Here is a 12284-nt window from a genome sequence, read left to right as displayed (position 1 = left end):
AGGGCAGGTTCGTAGTGCCCTTCGACGAAAGAGCGAATAGGGTGGTAAAGACTAAGGAAGGTGTTTCGGTGGAAATTGTTACAGCAACGGTAGTAGAGAAGTGATCAAGCTGGAGGAAGGTGTCGCAGGCTTGAACCTTCTTATACTTGACCGAGCTACAATTTGACCGATCGAAGCAGACCATTATACATGGATCTTTTTATATCCTAGGGACCAAATACGGACCCGGTCAGGATCAAAAGGAGTCCCCCAGGCGCTAGTAATCGAATGGGCGGTAGTGTGACTATGGTCAAGAGCTACTTGCAGGCCTTGTTGATTCGATTGAAAGCTGCGGCTGGGCTCTTTCATCTCTTGAAAGATCGCTTCAACTTCTTTGGTAAAATCCCTCCACGGTCCAGCGTCGCCAAAGGTTTCTAACCTCATTTTCGACAATTCTTTCTCTTCAATCCGAGTCGTCCTGTTATAGAATACCCTGCCATTGCCAGTATCCATCCACTGCCAGCTTGTTTTCATGTTCCACGTCTTGTCGAATATTCTTTTCTCAAGAGGAGTTCTTTTTCCCAGAGCCCGTCGTGTTGGAGAGCTGAACAATTGTCGGGCTTGTTTTCCCTGGTCACCCTTTCTCTGGTGGCGACATTCTGCAGTAAGTACTATACATGAGCAGATGACCCAAGTTCGAGTTCATTTCCGCTTACATACCTCTCCAACTCAATGGAAACAACCGAAAGAGGGGAAATTTATTGATAATTCTCATAACTTCCTGGAATCAATTTTCTGCTGTCAACAAATCACAATTACTCGACTGCCTGAACAAGGGACAATAGTAGACTTCTGGAGCTCAGCAGACTCGAGCTCGCTCGTTTATGTTTGTTGAACGACCGTACGTACGAAAATTTCGTCTTGGAATGGACTTTCAGAGCCTTTTCTGGCTCCGTTGCAACAATCCGGGCCTGGAAGGATTGATCCCACAGTTCAGGTATCTCCACCGGTCCTGCTAGAGAAGAAATCGAGGATGGTCGTTTCCACCAAGGGGTTCCCGTTCTGGCCTTTGCCAAAACTCATCAACGCCTTAGACGCTCTTCTGGTAGCAGTACACAGGATAACCTGCACGATCCTTACGTCCGTGCTCTGCAGCTTTTCAGCTTCCAAGAGAATCCAGCTTTAGCCTGTCTCGATAGTATGTGGCGTAAAGGTATTTCTACGCCAGGGTCCAAGGGCAGAAATTACAAAAATGGGACCACCACATCAGCGAACATAGAAGTGTCAAAAAACCAAAAGTGAATTCCGACAAATCAAGCTTCCTGCCCTTCTCTACCCTAATTTTTCCAGCTCCAACCCCTTGTTTAAATAGTCATCTCTTGCGTAGATCATTCGCTCAAGATCTTCATAGCCTTTATCGTATTTGCGTGTTCTCTTTGCTACTTCTCTTTCTTCCTGGACTAAGGCGAAGTATGGACAGTAGAGTGAAGCGCAAAAATCGAAGCAAATGTTGCCTGGCAGTCCAAACCTCTTCCTGATGTTATGACGACTCCTGCTTTGGAGACACGGTGAAAAACCACACCAGGCAAGAAAAGCCCAAGTGCAGCACTGAAGAAGGAGATATTAGTCAAATATTCCCGATAAAGGAACACCGTCTCACTTCGCGGTTGAGCCAGTTAAAATCTGAGAGTCTTCGGTCCAGAAGACGTGCTTGCGTCTTTCCATAGAGGACACAGGGCAGTAGCCATCCAAGCACACCTATACTCGCCGTTAAAATCAACTGGTTCATCTACAACACGGATTATCGGGCCATACATGTCTCATCGACAAAAGACGAGCCGAAGAAAGGATGCTCCCACTCCGACATCGTTGCGCATCTCCTGGAGGAGATTGATCGACTGTAGGGCTCAAGCCTCCCAAGACAACACGCAGGGATAAATGGCCATGAACACTTTTGAAAATTTCGCGACTCTGTCCTGTCGGCATTAAGAAGGATCATAATCGAGATATGCTGGCATTCTCCTAGGTAAGAGAGGTGCCCTTTCAAGTCTCTTTTGCGTCCCAAGGAAAACTTTGAGGAGCCAAAAAGGGAGCTCACATTTGCAGGCATGGTATTCCTTGAATGGATTTTCTCGACGTTTCATTCGGGATCTGTCAATTCCCTTCCTACTCCCTAGTTTAGTCTCTTTGGAAACGGTACAATACTACAGTATAGGGAACATACTTACTCTCTGCAGGTCCCTTTTGTCGTTCCGTGGCGAATTTCACCTTGAACCTCACACTCAGAATTTCGATGCCGCAGCTGAATACTCATCGACAATATCAACATGTTCCTCCTGAACTGCCTCAGGTATCTCATGGGCTTCCTGCTCATTGTTCTGCGTCATCAAACCAGCTGCCTTACAGCGTCGGCAAATACCAATTTCCCAAGTGATAGCTGCGTATCAATTCCTCAAGTGGCTGACACCCCTCCAGGGAGCACTGTTGCAAGTCCTTCACCAGAGACAACAGGAAGTCCAATACGGGGTAAAAGAGGTCTCGCCTATAACGACGCCACCCTCACCTACCTCTTCGCAAACCAGTCCTCTGTGAGCTGGGGTTATAACTGGGCTCCATTCGCCAACGGCTCTCTTGCCTCGAACCTTGAATTTATCCCGACGCTCTGGGGTCTTAATGAAGACGCGACGTCTTCGTGGTTTACGCAGGCCTCCTCCGCCATCAGCTATGGATCAAAACATCTCTTCTCTTTTAATGAGCCAGATATCGCGACACAAGCAAATCTCACTGCCTCCGAGGCGGCCGATGGGTTCATACAGTATATGAATCCCTTCCACGACCAAGCCGAGTTGGCCGCTCCGTCGGTGACGAATGGACTCGGCGACTCACTCGGCCTTGACTGGTTGTCCTCATTCTTCGACGCCTGTGCAGGGAGGTGTTTAGTCGACGTCGTCAACATCCACTGGTATGGCTCGGCAATCGAACCGTCGGATTTCCAAGCGTTCGTATCGAACGCTTCGGCATTGGCAGCGCAAAACGGCGTGAGAGCTCTTTGGATTACGGAGTTACGCGGCAATGGAGACATAGACCAACAATTGCAGTTTTTGGGAACAGTCCTGCCGTGGCTCGACGGGAACAACAACGTCTCCGGCTATGCTTGGTTCATGTGTGCCGCGGGGGACGGCAACTTGGTGAGTAGTAGTGGCGCTGTATCTGCTTTGGGCCGATTGTATGAGTGATGGCAAAAATCTCGGGCACGAGACGCCCTGAATTTCGACCACGGCTGTTATTATCTCACTGGGGTTGAAACGCAAATCGGGAAGGGCCAGTGAAGCACGTACATCGAGTCCTGCCGCCTCAGTGGGAGCTGTGGAACCATCCTAGGACGATTTTACTCCTATGCGGCAAAGGAAGAGAATCAAATAAGGATCGCTGTCGAATTAGCATCACTCTCATAAATTTGTCGAGGAATGCTGGGCTCAACATGGTCAAGTGTGGCTGTACGAGTAGTGGTCCCTTTAAGTGCTCCCTCCAGCTGATGTAAATAAATAGACTCTGATAGATTAATCGACTCGGATGAGAAGATTTGGTTGAACATTACCGGAACTAATTCTCCTTTCGAATCCTTTCGAAAGAGAACTGATGATGGTTTGGCAGAGGGGACCTCGACTGTTTTGCCGTAGGAATGTCGGGCGGCTTCAAGAATTTGAAGCTGAATAACAAAGCTCGGCGGTGTTGGGCTATTGCCGCCTTACCTGCAGACCGCCTTCCTATTTAGACTTGGCTTGGCAGCCTTCCTACATAGGTCGGTCAGACGCTCCATCTGACTTACAGGATACCATGCATGCAAACCCCCACATTACAGATCATCTCTCTCATTCCAACAGCGGCCAGTACCTCACAACGTTCGGCGGGAGTTATTGCCGCGGGCTAGCGTGAAGCTTAAAGCGACCTATTCTCTCCTTCAACGGCCTCAATATCATCATCCCTTTATCATCCTTCTCGTCGGGCCAGAACAGGCTCAAATTCCACTATTTCTTTCCAGCTGCGTAGCACGGCCATCAGCAACTGTCTTTGTACTGTGGATGGAGACGTCGTACCAGGTTCCTGTGAAGACTGCACCAGTTCACAACCTTCTCCAATCTGTCCCTGCTCGAGCGGGATACCTCGACGAGCCCTAATGACGTTTTACCGAGCTCGACGACGCTTCGTGGCCGGCTCGTCTGCCCTCTTTCCTCCCTCGTACTCCTTGTCCTCGCGGTCTTTTCGCTTCCTATGATCAGGAGTACCGAAATCGTTGTTGAGGCCTTGCATCTCCATAAGATCGTGGATTACGTATGGAGATCCACTGATATGCTGCGGATCAGCTGGCCCTTCTTGGAGGAGAACAGATAATGTGTCTTTGGTTTCAAATTCAACTCTTTTGCGAAAGTTTCCATCGTGGTCGATGAATGACCGATCGCCGACCGATCCAGGAGTCCGATGGCCGTTCACGGTAAACCTCGCGGCCCGTTTAGACAACTGTCCCAGCAGCACCTCCAGCTCGGGACTGTTTCGAGGCAAACAACAGAAGATATGGCCCGATCCAGAATACTTCCCCTTGATCTTCTTTGGCTTTGACTCGAGTTCGAAGTAGAAACGTGTCGCAACGAGGCAACGGGCGACGACATCGACATCTTCCGACCGACAGAACTGTTCCCGAGCTTTCGTTGCTAGCTCGCGCATCCGACCTGTATCGTCCAAGTCGACCTCTCTGTCCAGTTCAACGTCAAACCGGAAGTACCGCCCATTCAACTCTGCCCGTCTTCCATTCTTGAACGCCTGGGCAATTTTTTTGCCGTTGATCAATTCCATGAAGGCTCTGTACGATCGTGGCAGGAATCCCTCTCTCCAGAACGCACGTAGTCTGCTGGAGTGCGACATTTGTACGCGTGGTCCTGAGGACCCGGTACCGAGGGAGACGACTACATTGGGCCTTCGAATCAGTGGCCACACCACAGGGATTTCCCACAGGGGGAGGTCGACGGGATTGTTCCTCCAGAGGGCTCCATCTTGAAAGGTTCCTACCCCAGGAATGCGCTTTGCTGGAAAGTACCTTGTGGCCCTGTGAGCTGGCCGAAAGCCTGAAAGAGGCGGGAGGGAACATACCAAGGTGCTGCAGCTCCGCTCATCGCTCTGGTGTACAATTTCAGTCATCTTTCCATGCTAACCATAACAGAAAAGAAATAGCAAATGGACACTTACATCTCCCACAGGCGAATCCTTCTTCGCCCGTCTTGTGACCGGATAATACGGTATCCTGCTCATCCATCAGAGATCGCCCTTATATTGCCAATTCGAATCTCAACGTACCGCAGTCCTGCGGCCTCGGCCCCGCCCCGTTATAGTTGGTGAAGATACACGGGTCCGTTTCCAGAACCGTGGTCACCGGTATCCCCACTTTCGTGCCTATAGCGGTTGCATGGGAGTTATCCAGGATACCCATGTCGCTGCCGAAAACTTCTTTTAGCGCAGCTTCCAAATTGTCAGCTGGGTACAGACCATCGGCCAAACACGACACGAAAAACTCGAGAATGTGCGATAGGACCGGAATGCGGGACACAACGGGTACGTGAGAGATCCAGCGCGGTCTAAATGCCCTTTTCGCAAAAGATTCGAAAAGATTCGCACAATCCTCCACCGTCCACCCACTGATGAATAATGCGAGGATGATAAGCCCGCCTGGTCAACGTCAGCGAGGGCCCGTTCAGCGGATCGCGTCCACCTACCGGAACTGGTGCCAAACCCAATCTCGAAATTATCCTGAACTGGGATCGGTAGGCCCATCCTGTCCTGCAGGATTTGCAGAAACAACAATGGCACGACTCCCTTAATGCCGCCCCCGTCGATGGTCAATACGTTGACCCCGGCGGTATCAGGCTTTACCTTTACCGTCACCTCTCGAAGTGCCTTGTCACAGAGGAAACAGCGCTGAATGCCGAACGCCCACCGATCATTCTCATCGGCCTGTCCGAAGACTCGTACGCAATTTTCGCAGACCGCGTGGCCACAGGGCAAGTTGTTGTTCTCTAGGGTGCGGCGCAAGCATATGAGACAGGTGTCGTCGCTTCGCATCCGCTTCCAGCGAAGCTTGAACCTCTTCAGATTGTTGCGATGGACCGTCATAGACGGTGTGCCGGCGATAAAGTCCCGAAAACATTTTTGCAGCTGCTCCGAGACGGCTTGGACGAAGCCGGACGGAAGAAGCAAGTTTATCGAGCCGTCATACACAAGCACACCGCTCCTGCCCACACGATAGCATGCGTCTTTGTATAGAGTCTGGAACACATCTCCGGGGTCGAAGGCCACGGGGCCGTCAGATTGGTCTCGCCACGTGCAGAAAGGAGCTCTGACTTACCGTGCATCCCGGGCGGGTAGTGATCTAGCAGGAAGCTCGACGCAATCGTTGGCGCCGCGAAGTCCGTCAGCTCTTCAGGCGATTTGATATGCTTCAGGAAGTTAGACAGGTGCATGTCTAAGTCCGGCGCGACAGGATTTGGCACACGCGACGCTTTCACAAAATCGAATGGCTCCCTTGTGGTTCTGCCAAAGTGGTCACTCGCATATTCGAAGAAAGCAGCCAAGTGCCTCCCAGAGAAAAGCATCCTTGCTTCGACCTTGTGCCTTCGACCCTGGTTCAGTGCCCGGATCAGGTATTCCTCCAGGCGCTGGTAGCAGTTCCCTCCGCGGGGTACGGTTACCACCTCGAGAGCCGACAACATCTCCAGGGGATTTTTGGTCGTCTCGTCTCTCAGTTCGTGCAGGAGGACCTCCGCGGCCTCCTGGTCGCTTTCGTCGCCAGGGTCTGTGGCTTCCATCACCACGACCATCCGTGGATACGTCGTCTTCGGCAGTGTTGTCGGCTTGCCATTCTCGAGCCACAATGCGAGTCGGCGGACGATGGGACCAAAGCCGTCGACGTCGGTGGAAAAGAAGCAAAAGACATCAGCAAAGGCGCCTAAGAGACGGGAGTAGAGATAATCAGCAGCATCTTCCAAAGCTAGATCTTGGACGCCTCCCCGAATGCGAGGAAGCATCACCTGTCTCGTCTCGTGGCATTGGGCCGAGGACCTTTTTCTGACGTCCCGGTATGGAAGGTCGCCGTCTGCAAGAAGCACTGGAACGTCCTGAAACACGTCGGGATTTCCCAGTTGGAGATGCACCTCGCCGCCACGTTTCCCTCTCCCTGCCGACTTCTCCCTGTTCTTGTCCACACCGAGCGACCGAAGGGCTGATGATTTGGCGGTATGGCCGATCAAAACCACCAAGCTGGGCTGCTGAAGGTCAGAACGGGGAATGTCGTTGATAAGCGCTTGAAGCCGATCCGAGATGAACACGATGACTTCGTTACGTTCGATACGGAGGGTAAGCCAATCACTGTGGCAGCAGCGTGCCATCACGAAGGCCGAAATGTGAATGCGAAGTTGTCGCCATTACCAGGGGCGCGGGGCACAATGCTCTTAAGAGATCACTAGTGAGCATCATTCTGTGAGAAGACCTCAATCTAGATCCCTTGAATTGCTGGTGAGGAGCAAACGAAGCGACTCAAAAAGGCCCCAGACGTGGCCCTTTGACGTCCAATTTTGATCTACCACGGACCTGGGTTACGTTTCGGGCTCCGGACAAGATTCTCAGGAGCGATCGACGTTTCTCGCAATCTATTTCTTCTTGGGATCCAGGCTGCATGGTCTCTCTTCCAGAAACTACGCGTCTGAATACATGATAGTCATTATGGTCGTGGCAGGAACGTCGAGGGCCAGAACGGAAAAATACTCCATCAGCAGGATGTCTTCTACTAATCAGCGTCGTTCTACAATTCGACAACCAGTCGAGCTTGAAGATCCGAGATCAACACCAGATCCGAAGAGATACTCTGAACCACCCGCATTGGGGCACAGATGTGTTCTGTGCCGCAAACTCCGGTCCACGGCTTACCAGAGAGATCATCCTATCGCTCCGGGAGAAGAGCCAATTCCTGGGGTCTGTTCGCGACCAGCATGCAGCGCCAGGAAGAGAGCATGGGATGCATCAAAGAAGCCTTCACAGGTGATGGTCGTGGAGATGCACTGTTACATTTACAACTATGATTGCCCTGATCAGTCTACTGATGCGCCACTCACGGTCGAGCTGCCTGGAGAAGAGAAGGGCTGGCGAAAGGAGCTACCCCATGGAGATTACTGGAAGTCGACCTGGACGCAAAAGACCCCAAGCGCGTTTAACGATATGCCAAAAGCGCCGCCACGGGTCACTCCCACGACCAAACCAACTTTTATACCTCGCTAAACAGCGAGACTTTTGTTATGAGCCCACGTCGCTTTCTTATCCACGTCATCGTTGAGGTTGGGTGTTGCAGAACGTTTCTCATCGTGATATCTGTCTGGGAGGATGAGTTGAGGCGAAGGCTCAATTTACTGATGGAATTTGCTCTGGAACCGCCGGCCGGTTATATGAGTTGAACTCATGGCAGGTTTTGTAACGCCGGGTAGATTTCAGATATTTTGCACATCTCTGCCATTTCTAGAAATACTCCAATAAGAGCACGGGAGGACGGTACAGGTTCCACGCCTGGCTAGATCTTTCTCCGGTTGCGCTCCTTTAGTCGAGGTCAGGGAGCTGTAGACACCAAAGGTCAATTGAGTATCGAACATGATCAGTCACATTCCACCTCCCTACATTCGGCCGGTAGCCACCATGGGAGTGTACTGCCAGACATTCTACGCCCTATCCGTCTGATCGTTGTCCCGACGAGTATGGTTCAGATTGAACGTCCGAGGTATTTTTTACGTATGCATTCTAGCCAGAATGCAGATGAGAGGCTATGGTTGGAACTCCCGCTCCTGTTGGCCTTTTGACGTATTTAGAAACAGAAATCGAAGAGTGGAGATGAGTGGATTACTGGGCGATATGTAGTTAGCACGAGCTAATTAAGAGATTCTCCTGGGGACCAGAGGACGCGGGAGTCGAGCGTGCGTGGAATCGTGACCCCAGCCGCCCAAGACTGCCTGCTTGTGCTTTATAAGGTCATTAACGAAGTTCGGCCAGAAGTTGAAGAAGGGTGTGGAGAAATTAAGCATCGTGGCGTTGCCCCTCGATGCTTATCGACCAGGTCCCTTGATCTCGTGTGTGGAAAACTTTCGTTTGAACCCTGGTTGAATTATCACATGTTCAAGCGCCCAGTGCCTCCAAAGTCAATCTTGATACTCCACAGTCTGCGGACTGCCAACCAATCCTGGCAACCCAGGGCGAACGGAGCAGAGGCTCATCGCGGGCGCTCTTACCGGATCCTGCAAATCGCTTCGACGGGCGACTCGATCAATATTTCTTCACTTCGCAGTGTTGCTGTAGAACACGGTAGCCCATGGACGTAGAGCCCAAATAGCTCTCTACCGCTTTTGGCCCCCATCCGCAATCAACTTTGGCCCTTACAACTATTGACAAAGATGTCCACTGAGTCTCCTGCTGATTGCTGAACGAATACTATACTGTCTCTAGCGGGCCGGACCCTTCAAATCTGGCTATCAATATAACATCACCACCCAAATAAAGATTACAGTATGCAGTTTGTGGGCGAGGAAATCATTGACGGCTCTCAAGCGGGACAGGAGAGTGGAACATCTGCAGAGAGTCGTTCGAGAAAGCGGCGATCACGTTGACGTCTATGGGACTATGTTTAGATTCAGCTCCTCTAAAAGCCGGGATTCCACAAGATTCAACTCGCTCTGTTCGTTGTTGAACAGGAACCTGCTATCGCTTTGACCGGGAGCTCCGAAGACTGGCGGGTCCGGCAATGGCAAGTTGTGGAGGGGAACTCTCTTTCTTCTTTCCCTTGCTGAGGGTCTGTCTTGGGTGTGGCCCTGCACATGTTGGCTTCGCCTCGACTTTGCACTTCGTCTTGGCTTCGTCCGAGGACCTCCCTTTCCCCTCGTATGCTCAAAATCCTTCGGGAAGAGTATCTCCGCTTGCGGATCGGTCGATTTCTGAACGAGATTTAGCGCCGATTAGCCAACGGTAGATCAGGTCTTCGGCTTACAAGCTCTTGGACGCTACGTGGCAACGATCCTCCATCGGGCGTCTGAAAGAACGTCACTTGCCCGCTGTCGGGATTACGAAGACATGCCGTGAACTCGAACCCGCATAAATGCCAGAGTTCAAATGTTTTGTTAAGCCAGCCTCGCTTCCTCTTTCGTCGCTGTGTCGTTCTCTCCTTTCGGGTTTGCTCTTCCTTTTGTTTAACCATCTCTATTTCCAGCGTGAAATTGACTTGTTGCGAAGTCTCTATATCGATGGCCGTTTTATATTTCACAGCACGGCATAATATGAGAAGCCCGTTGTGGCTCCTTCTGTTCACGGTTGCCTTTGAGGTCATTCTATTAATAATCGCGCTGCCTTTTGAGGATCCTATTCTGGCTTGTCTATATAGGTCGCGGTGGACCATGTCCCCTCCCGTTGCTCGTTCTCCCACTGACCACCCCAATGGTCCTGTTACGCACAGCCACCCAGGCTTCTGTCTTCGTCGCTCTTGCCTTCTCTCTGATGGCGGTCTCTATGGACACCTTTCAGAATGACCTTGGGGCGATCACGCCAACCGCCAGTATGTCGAGGAACTTTGTCTGGACAAACACTTCCAGCGCTCCACCAGAGGCGACCGTTGAGATTCAATTTGACGGCCTGGTCGGCTCTGGTGTCATAAACTTAACCAGCAATTACGGCTTTACCGTCGTCAATCTGACAGCCGCCAGCACCTCTGGCACCTCTTGCTCCTCTCAGAATCCATTCACCGCCAATGTCACTTCCGGAGCGACCATTCCTCCGGCATCTGCCAACAGCGTCCCGGTCACGAACCTCCCTTCGACTAATACGCCTCTGGTCCCGTCTGACGAACCATTCACGTCGCCGTCGTCGCTGTCGTCACCGTCTACCACAGGCGACGGGTCTCTTAGCTCCAGTCAGAGCACCAGCCTGGGTATACCCTCTACCACTAGCACGTCGGTCGACATCGGCCTCTTCACCGGCCTTGGAGGGCGATCGAGAGTATCCCTAGCTACCATGCTGATATGGCTTCTCCTGGCCCTGATCCCGACCTTTTTTGTCTGGAGCGACGATTTCTAACACCACATGCATTGACGACGGATTCTCGTCCTTTCTGCCTTCCATCCGTCACTGGCAAGTTGAAAGAGTCTTAGATAGTTTAGGTAGTGTAGCTTATCATAGAATGCATACCATTCTCTCAATACGCAAATCGGTGTGGCCCTTCATAAAGCACAAGTGGAACGTTTTGTATTCACAGATTTCCTCGATAATTAATCCTTATTGGTGAGATACATCTGAATACAGTTCGTTTCTATCTAATTAGCCCGGTCACATAAGAGCATCAATGATTTCGATGCTCTTCTAACCCTCTCTTTCGTCTGCTCGTTGAGTTTTTCCCAAGGATTCGGGTGATGGAGTCTGGGATCTCAAAAAATCAGGACCGTCAGCGATGCCTTCCATCGGACTATCCTCGTCGACGTGAGAGGGAACTGCTTCAATCGCACTGATGTATGTTGGAGGTCTCGCTGTTACTTCGTCGGCCTCCTCGTCCTTCTTCTCGCTTTCCTTTCGACGGAACCATTGAGGTAGCTTGATGATAATACCACAGCCGCACAGCATCGTATTGCGTATAATAATTTTGTATTTGTCAAAACTGAAATGATTTTTGGAAAGTGGTGCAGTGTTCGTGCGACAACAAAAAGGGGAAAAGAAATTACAGACGGCAAGCTGGACTGTTGTTACTCCTGATACGGTAGCAGCGTCAAGGGATTGTGTAAGTGGACAGACGCACTTGATGCCATAAAGGCACTTGAGCGATCCGGCTTCCAGTTTTTATAGTCGTGTGGACCACTATAGGGGAGCCGAATCGAGCTCCAGGATCCTCTTCAAGGATCGACCGATGGCCTATTTCAGCCGTTGAACATAAAGATGAGCATCTTACCTGGCTGGCTTTTAAAGATCGGTCATATAGCATTCCCTACTGTACCAAGAGTATTCCACCAAAATCTTCCTAAAATCGCCTGCTTCAGGCCTCAACGAACAAACATGGACAAAGAGCAACCAGACACGCGCAGCCTTTCCAATTATGACGACGACTTGTCCATGGAGGCGTTGCTGAAAAGAATAGACGACTTCCAGAAAAGGGAGGAATTGAGCACGATCGAGAGTTTGGAGAAAGAAATATCGACATTGAAATGTCAGATTTCATGCCACCAGAGAAGTCTGCGCGTCACCTTAGA

General features: G+C 51.0%; 5 protein-coding genes across 5 annotated transcripts; 3 read left to right on the top strand and 2 right to left on the bottom strand.

Annotated features, from left to right (window-relative positions):
• Positions 1-2306: 2306 nt before the first annotated feature.
• On the top strand, positions 2307-3402 carry PV05_06973 (uncharacterized protein; the record flags this gene model as incomplete). Its single annotated transcript, XM_013459754.1, has 2 exons — positions 2307-3167; positions 3361-3402. The coding sequence occupies 2 exons, from the start codon at positions 2307-2309 to the stop codon at positions 3400-3402; spliced, it is 903 nt and encodes a 300-aa protein (XP_013315208.1).
• A 762-nt stretch (positions 3403-4164) lies between these two features.
• On the bottom strand, positions 4165-7412 carry PV05_06972 (uncharacterized protein; the record flags this gene model as incomplete). Its single annotated transcript, XM_013459753.1, has 6 exons — positions 4165-5071; positions 5125-5151; positions 5221-5275; positions 5329-5697; positions 5745-6259; positions 6325-7412. 6 exons carry the CDS (start codon positions 7410-7412, stop codon positions 4165-4167), a joined length of 2961 nt encoding a protein of 986 aa, XP_013315207.1.
• Positions 7413-7800: 388 nt separating this feature from the next.
• PV05_06971 (uncharacterized protein) lies at positions 7801-8298 on the top strand (the record flags this gene model as incomplete). The annotated part of the gene is made up of 1 exon (XM_013459752.1): positions 7801-8298. The coding sequence occupies one exon, from the start codon at positions 7801-7803 to the stop codon at positions 8296-8298; it is 498 nt and encodes a 165-aa protein (XP_013315206.1).
• A 2190-nt stretch (positions 8299-10488) lies between these two features.
• PV05_06970 (uncharacterized protein) lies at positions 10489-11124 on the top strand (the record flags this gene model as incomplete). Its single annotated transcript, XM_013459751.1, has 1 exon — positions 10489-11124. The coding sequence occupies one exon, from the start codon at positions 10489-10491 to the stop codon at positions 11122-11124; it is 636 nt and encodes a 211-aa protein (XP_013315205.1).
• A 282-nt stretch (positions 11125-11406) lies between these two features.
• PV05_06969 (uncharacterized protein) lies at positions 11407-11664 on the bottom strand (the record flags this gene model as incomplete). The annotated part of the gene is made up of 1 exon (XM_013459750.1): positions 11407-11664. The coding sequence occupies one exon, from the start codon at positions 11662-11664 to the stop codon at positions 11407-11409; it is 258 nt and encodes an 85-aa protein (XP_013315204.1).
• Between the last annotated feature and the right edge of the window lie 620 nt (positions 11665-12284).

The sequence above is a fragment of the Exophiala xenobiotica genome, assembly GCF_000835505.1.
Source record: "Exophiala xenobiotica strain CBS 118157 unplaced genomic scaffold supercont1.4, whole genome shotgun sequence".
NCBI classification, from domain to species: Eukaryota; Fungi; Ascomycota; class Eurotiomycetes; order Chaetothyriales; family Herpotrichiellaceae; genus Exophiala; species Exophiala xenobiotica.
Note: the sequence above shows the minus strand (reverse complement) of the source record. Positions and strands in the feature narration are given on the sequence as shown.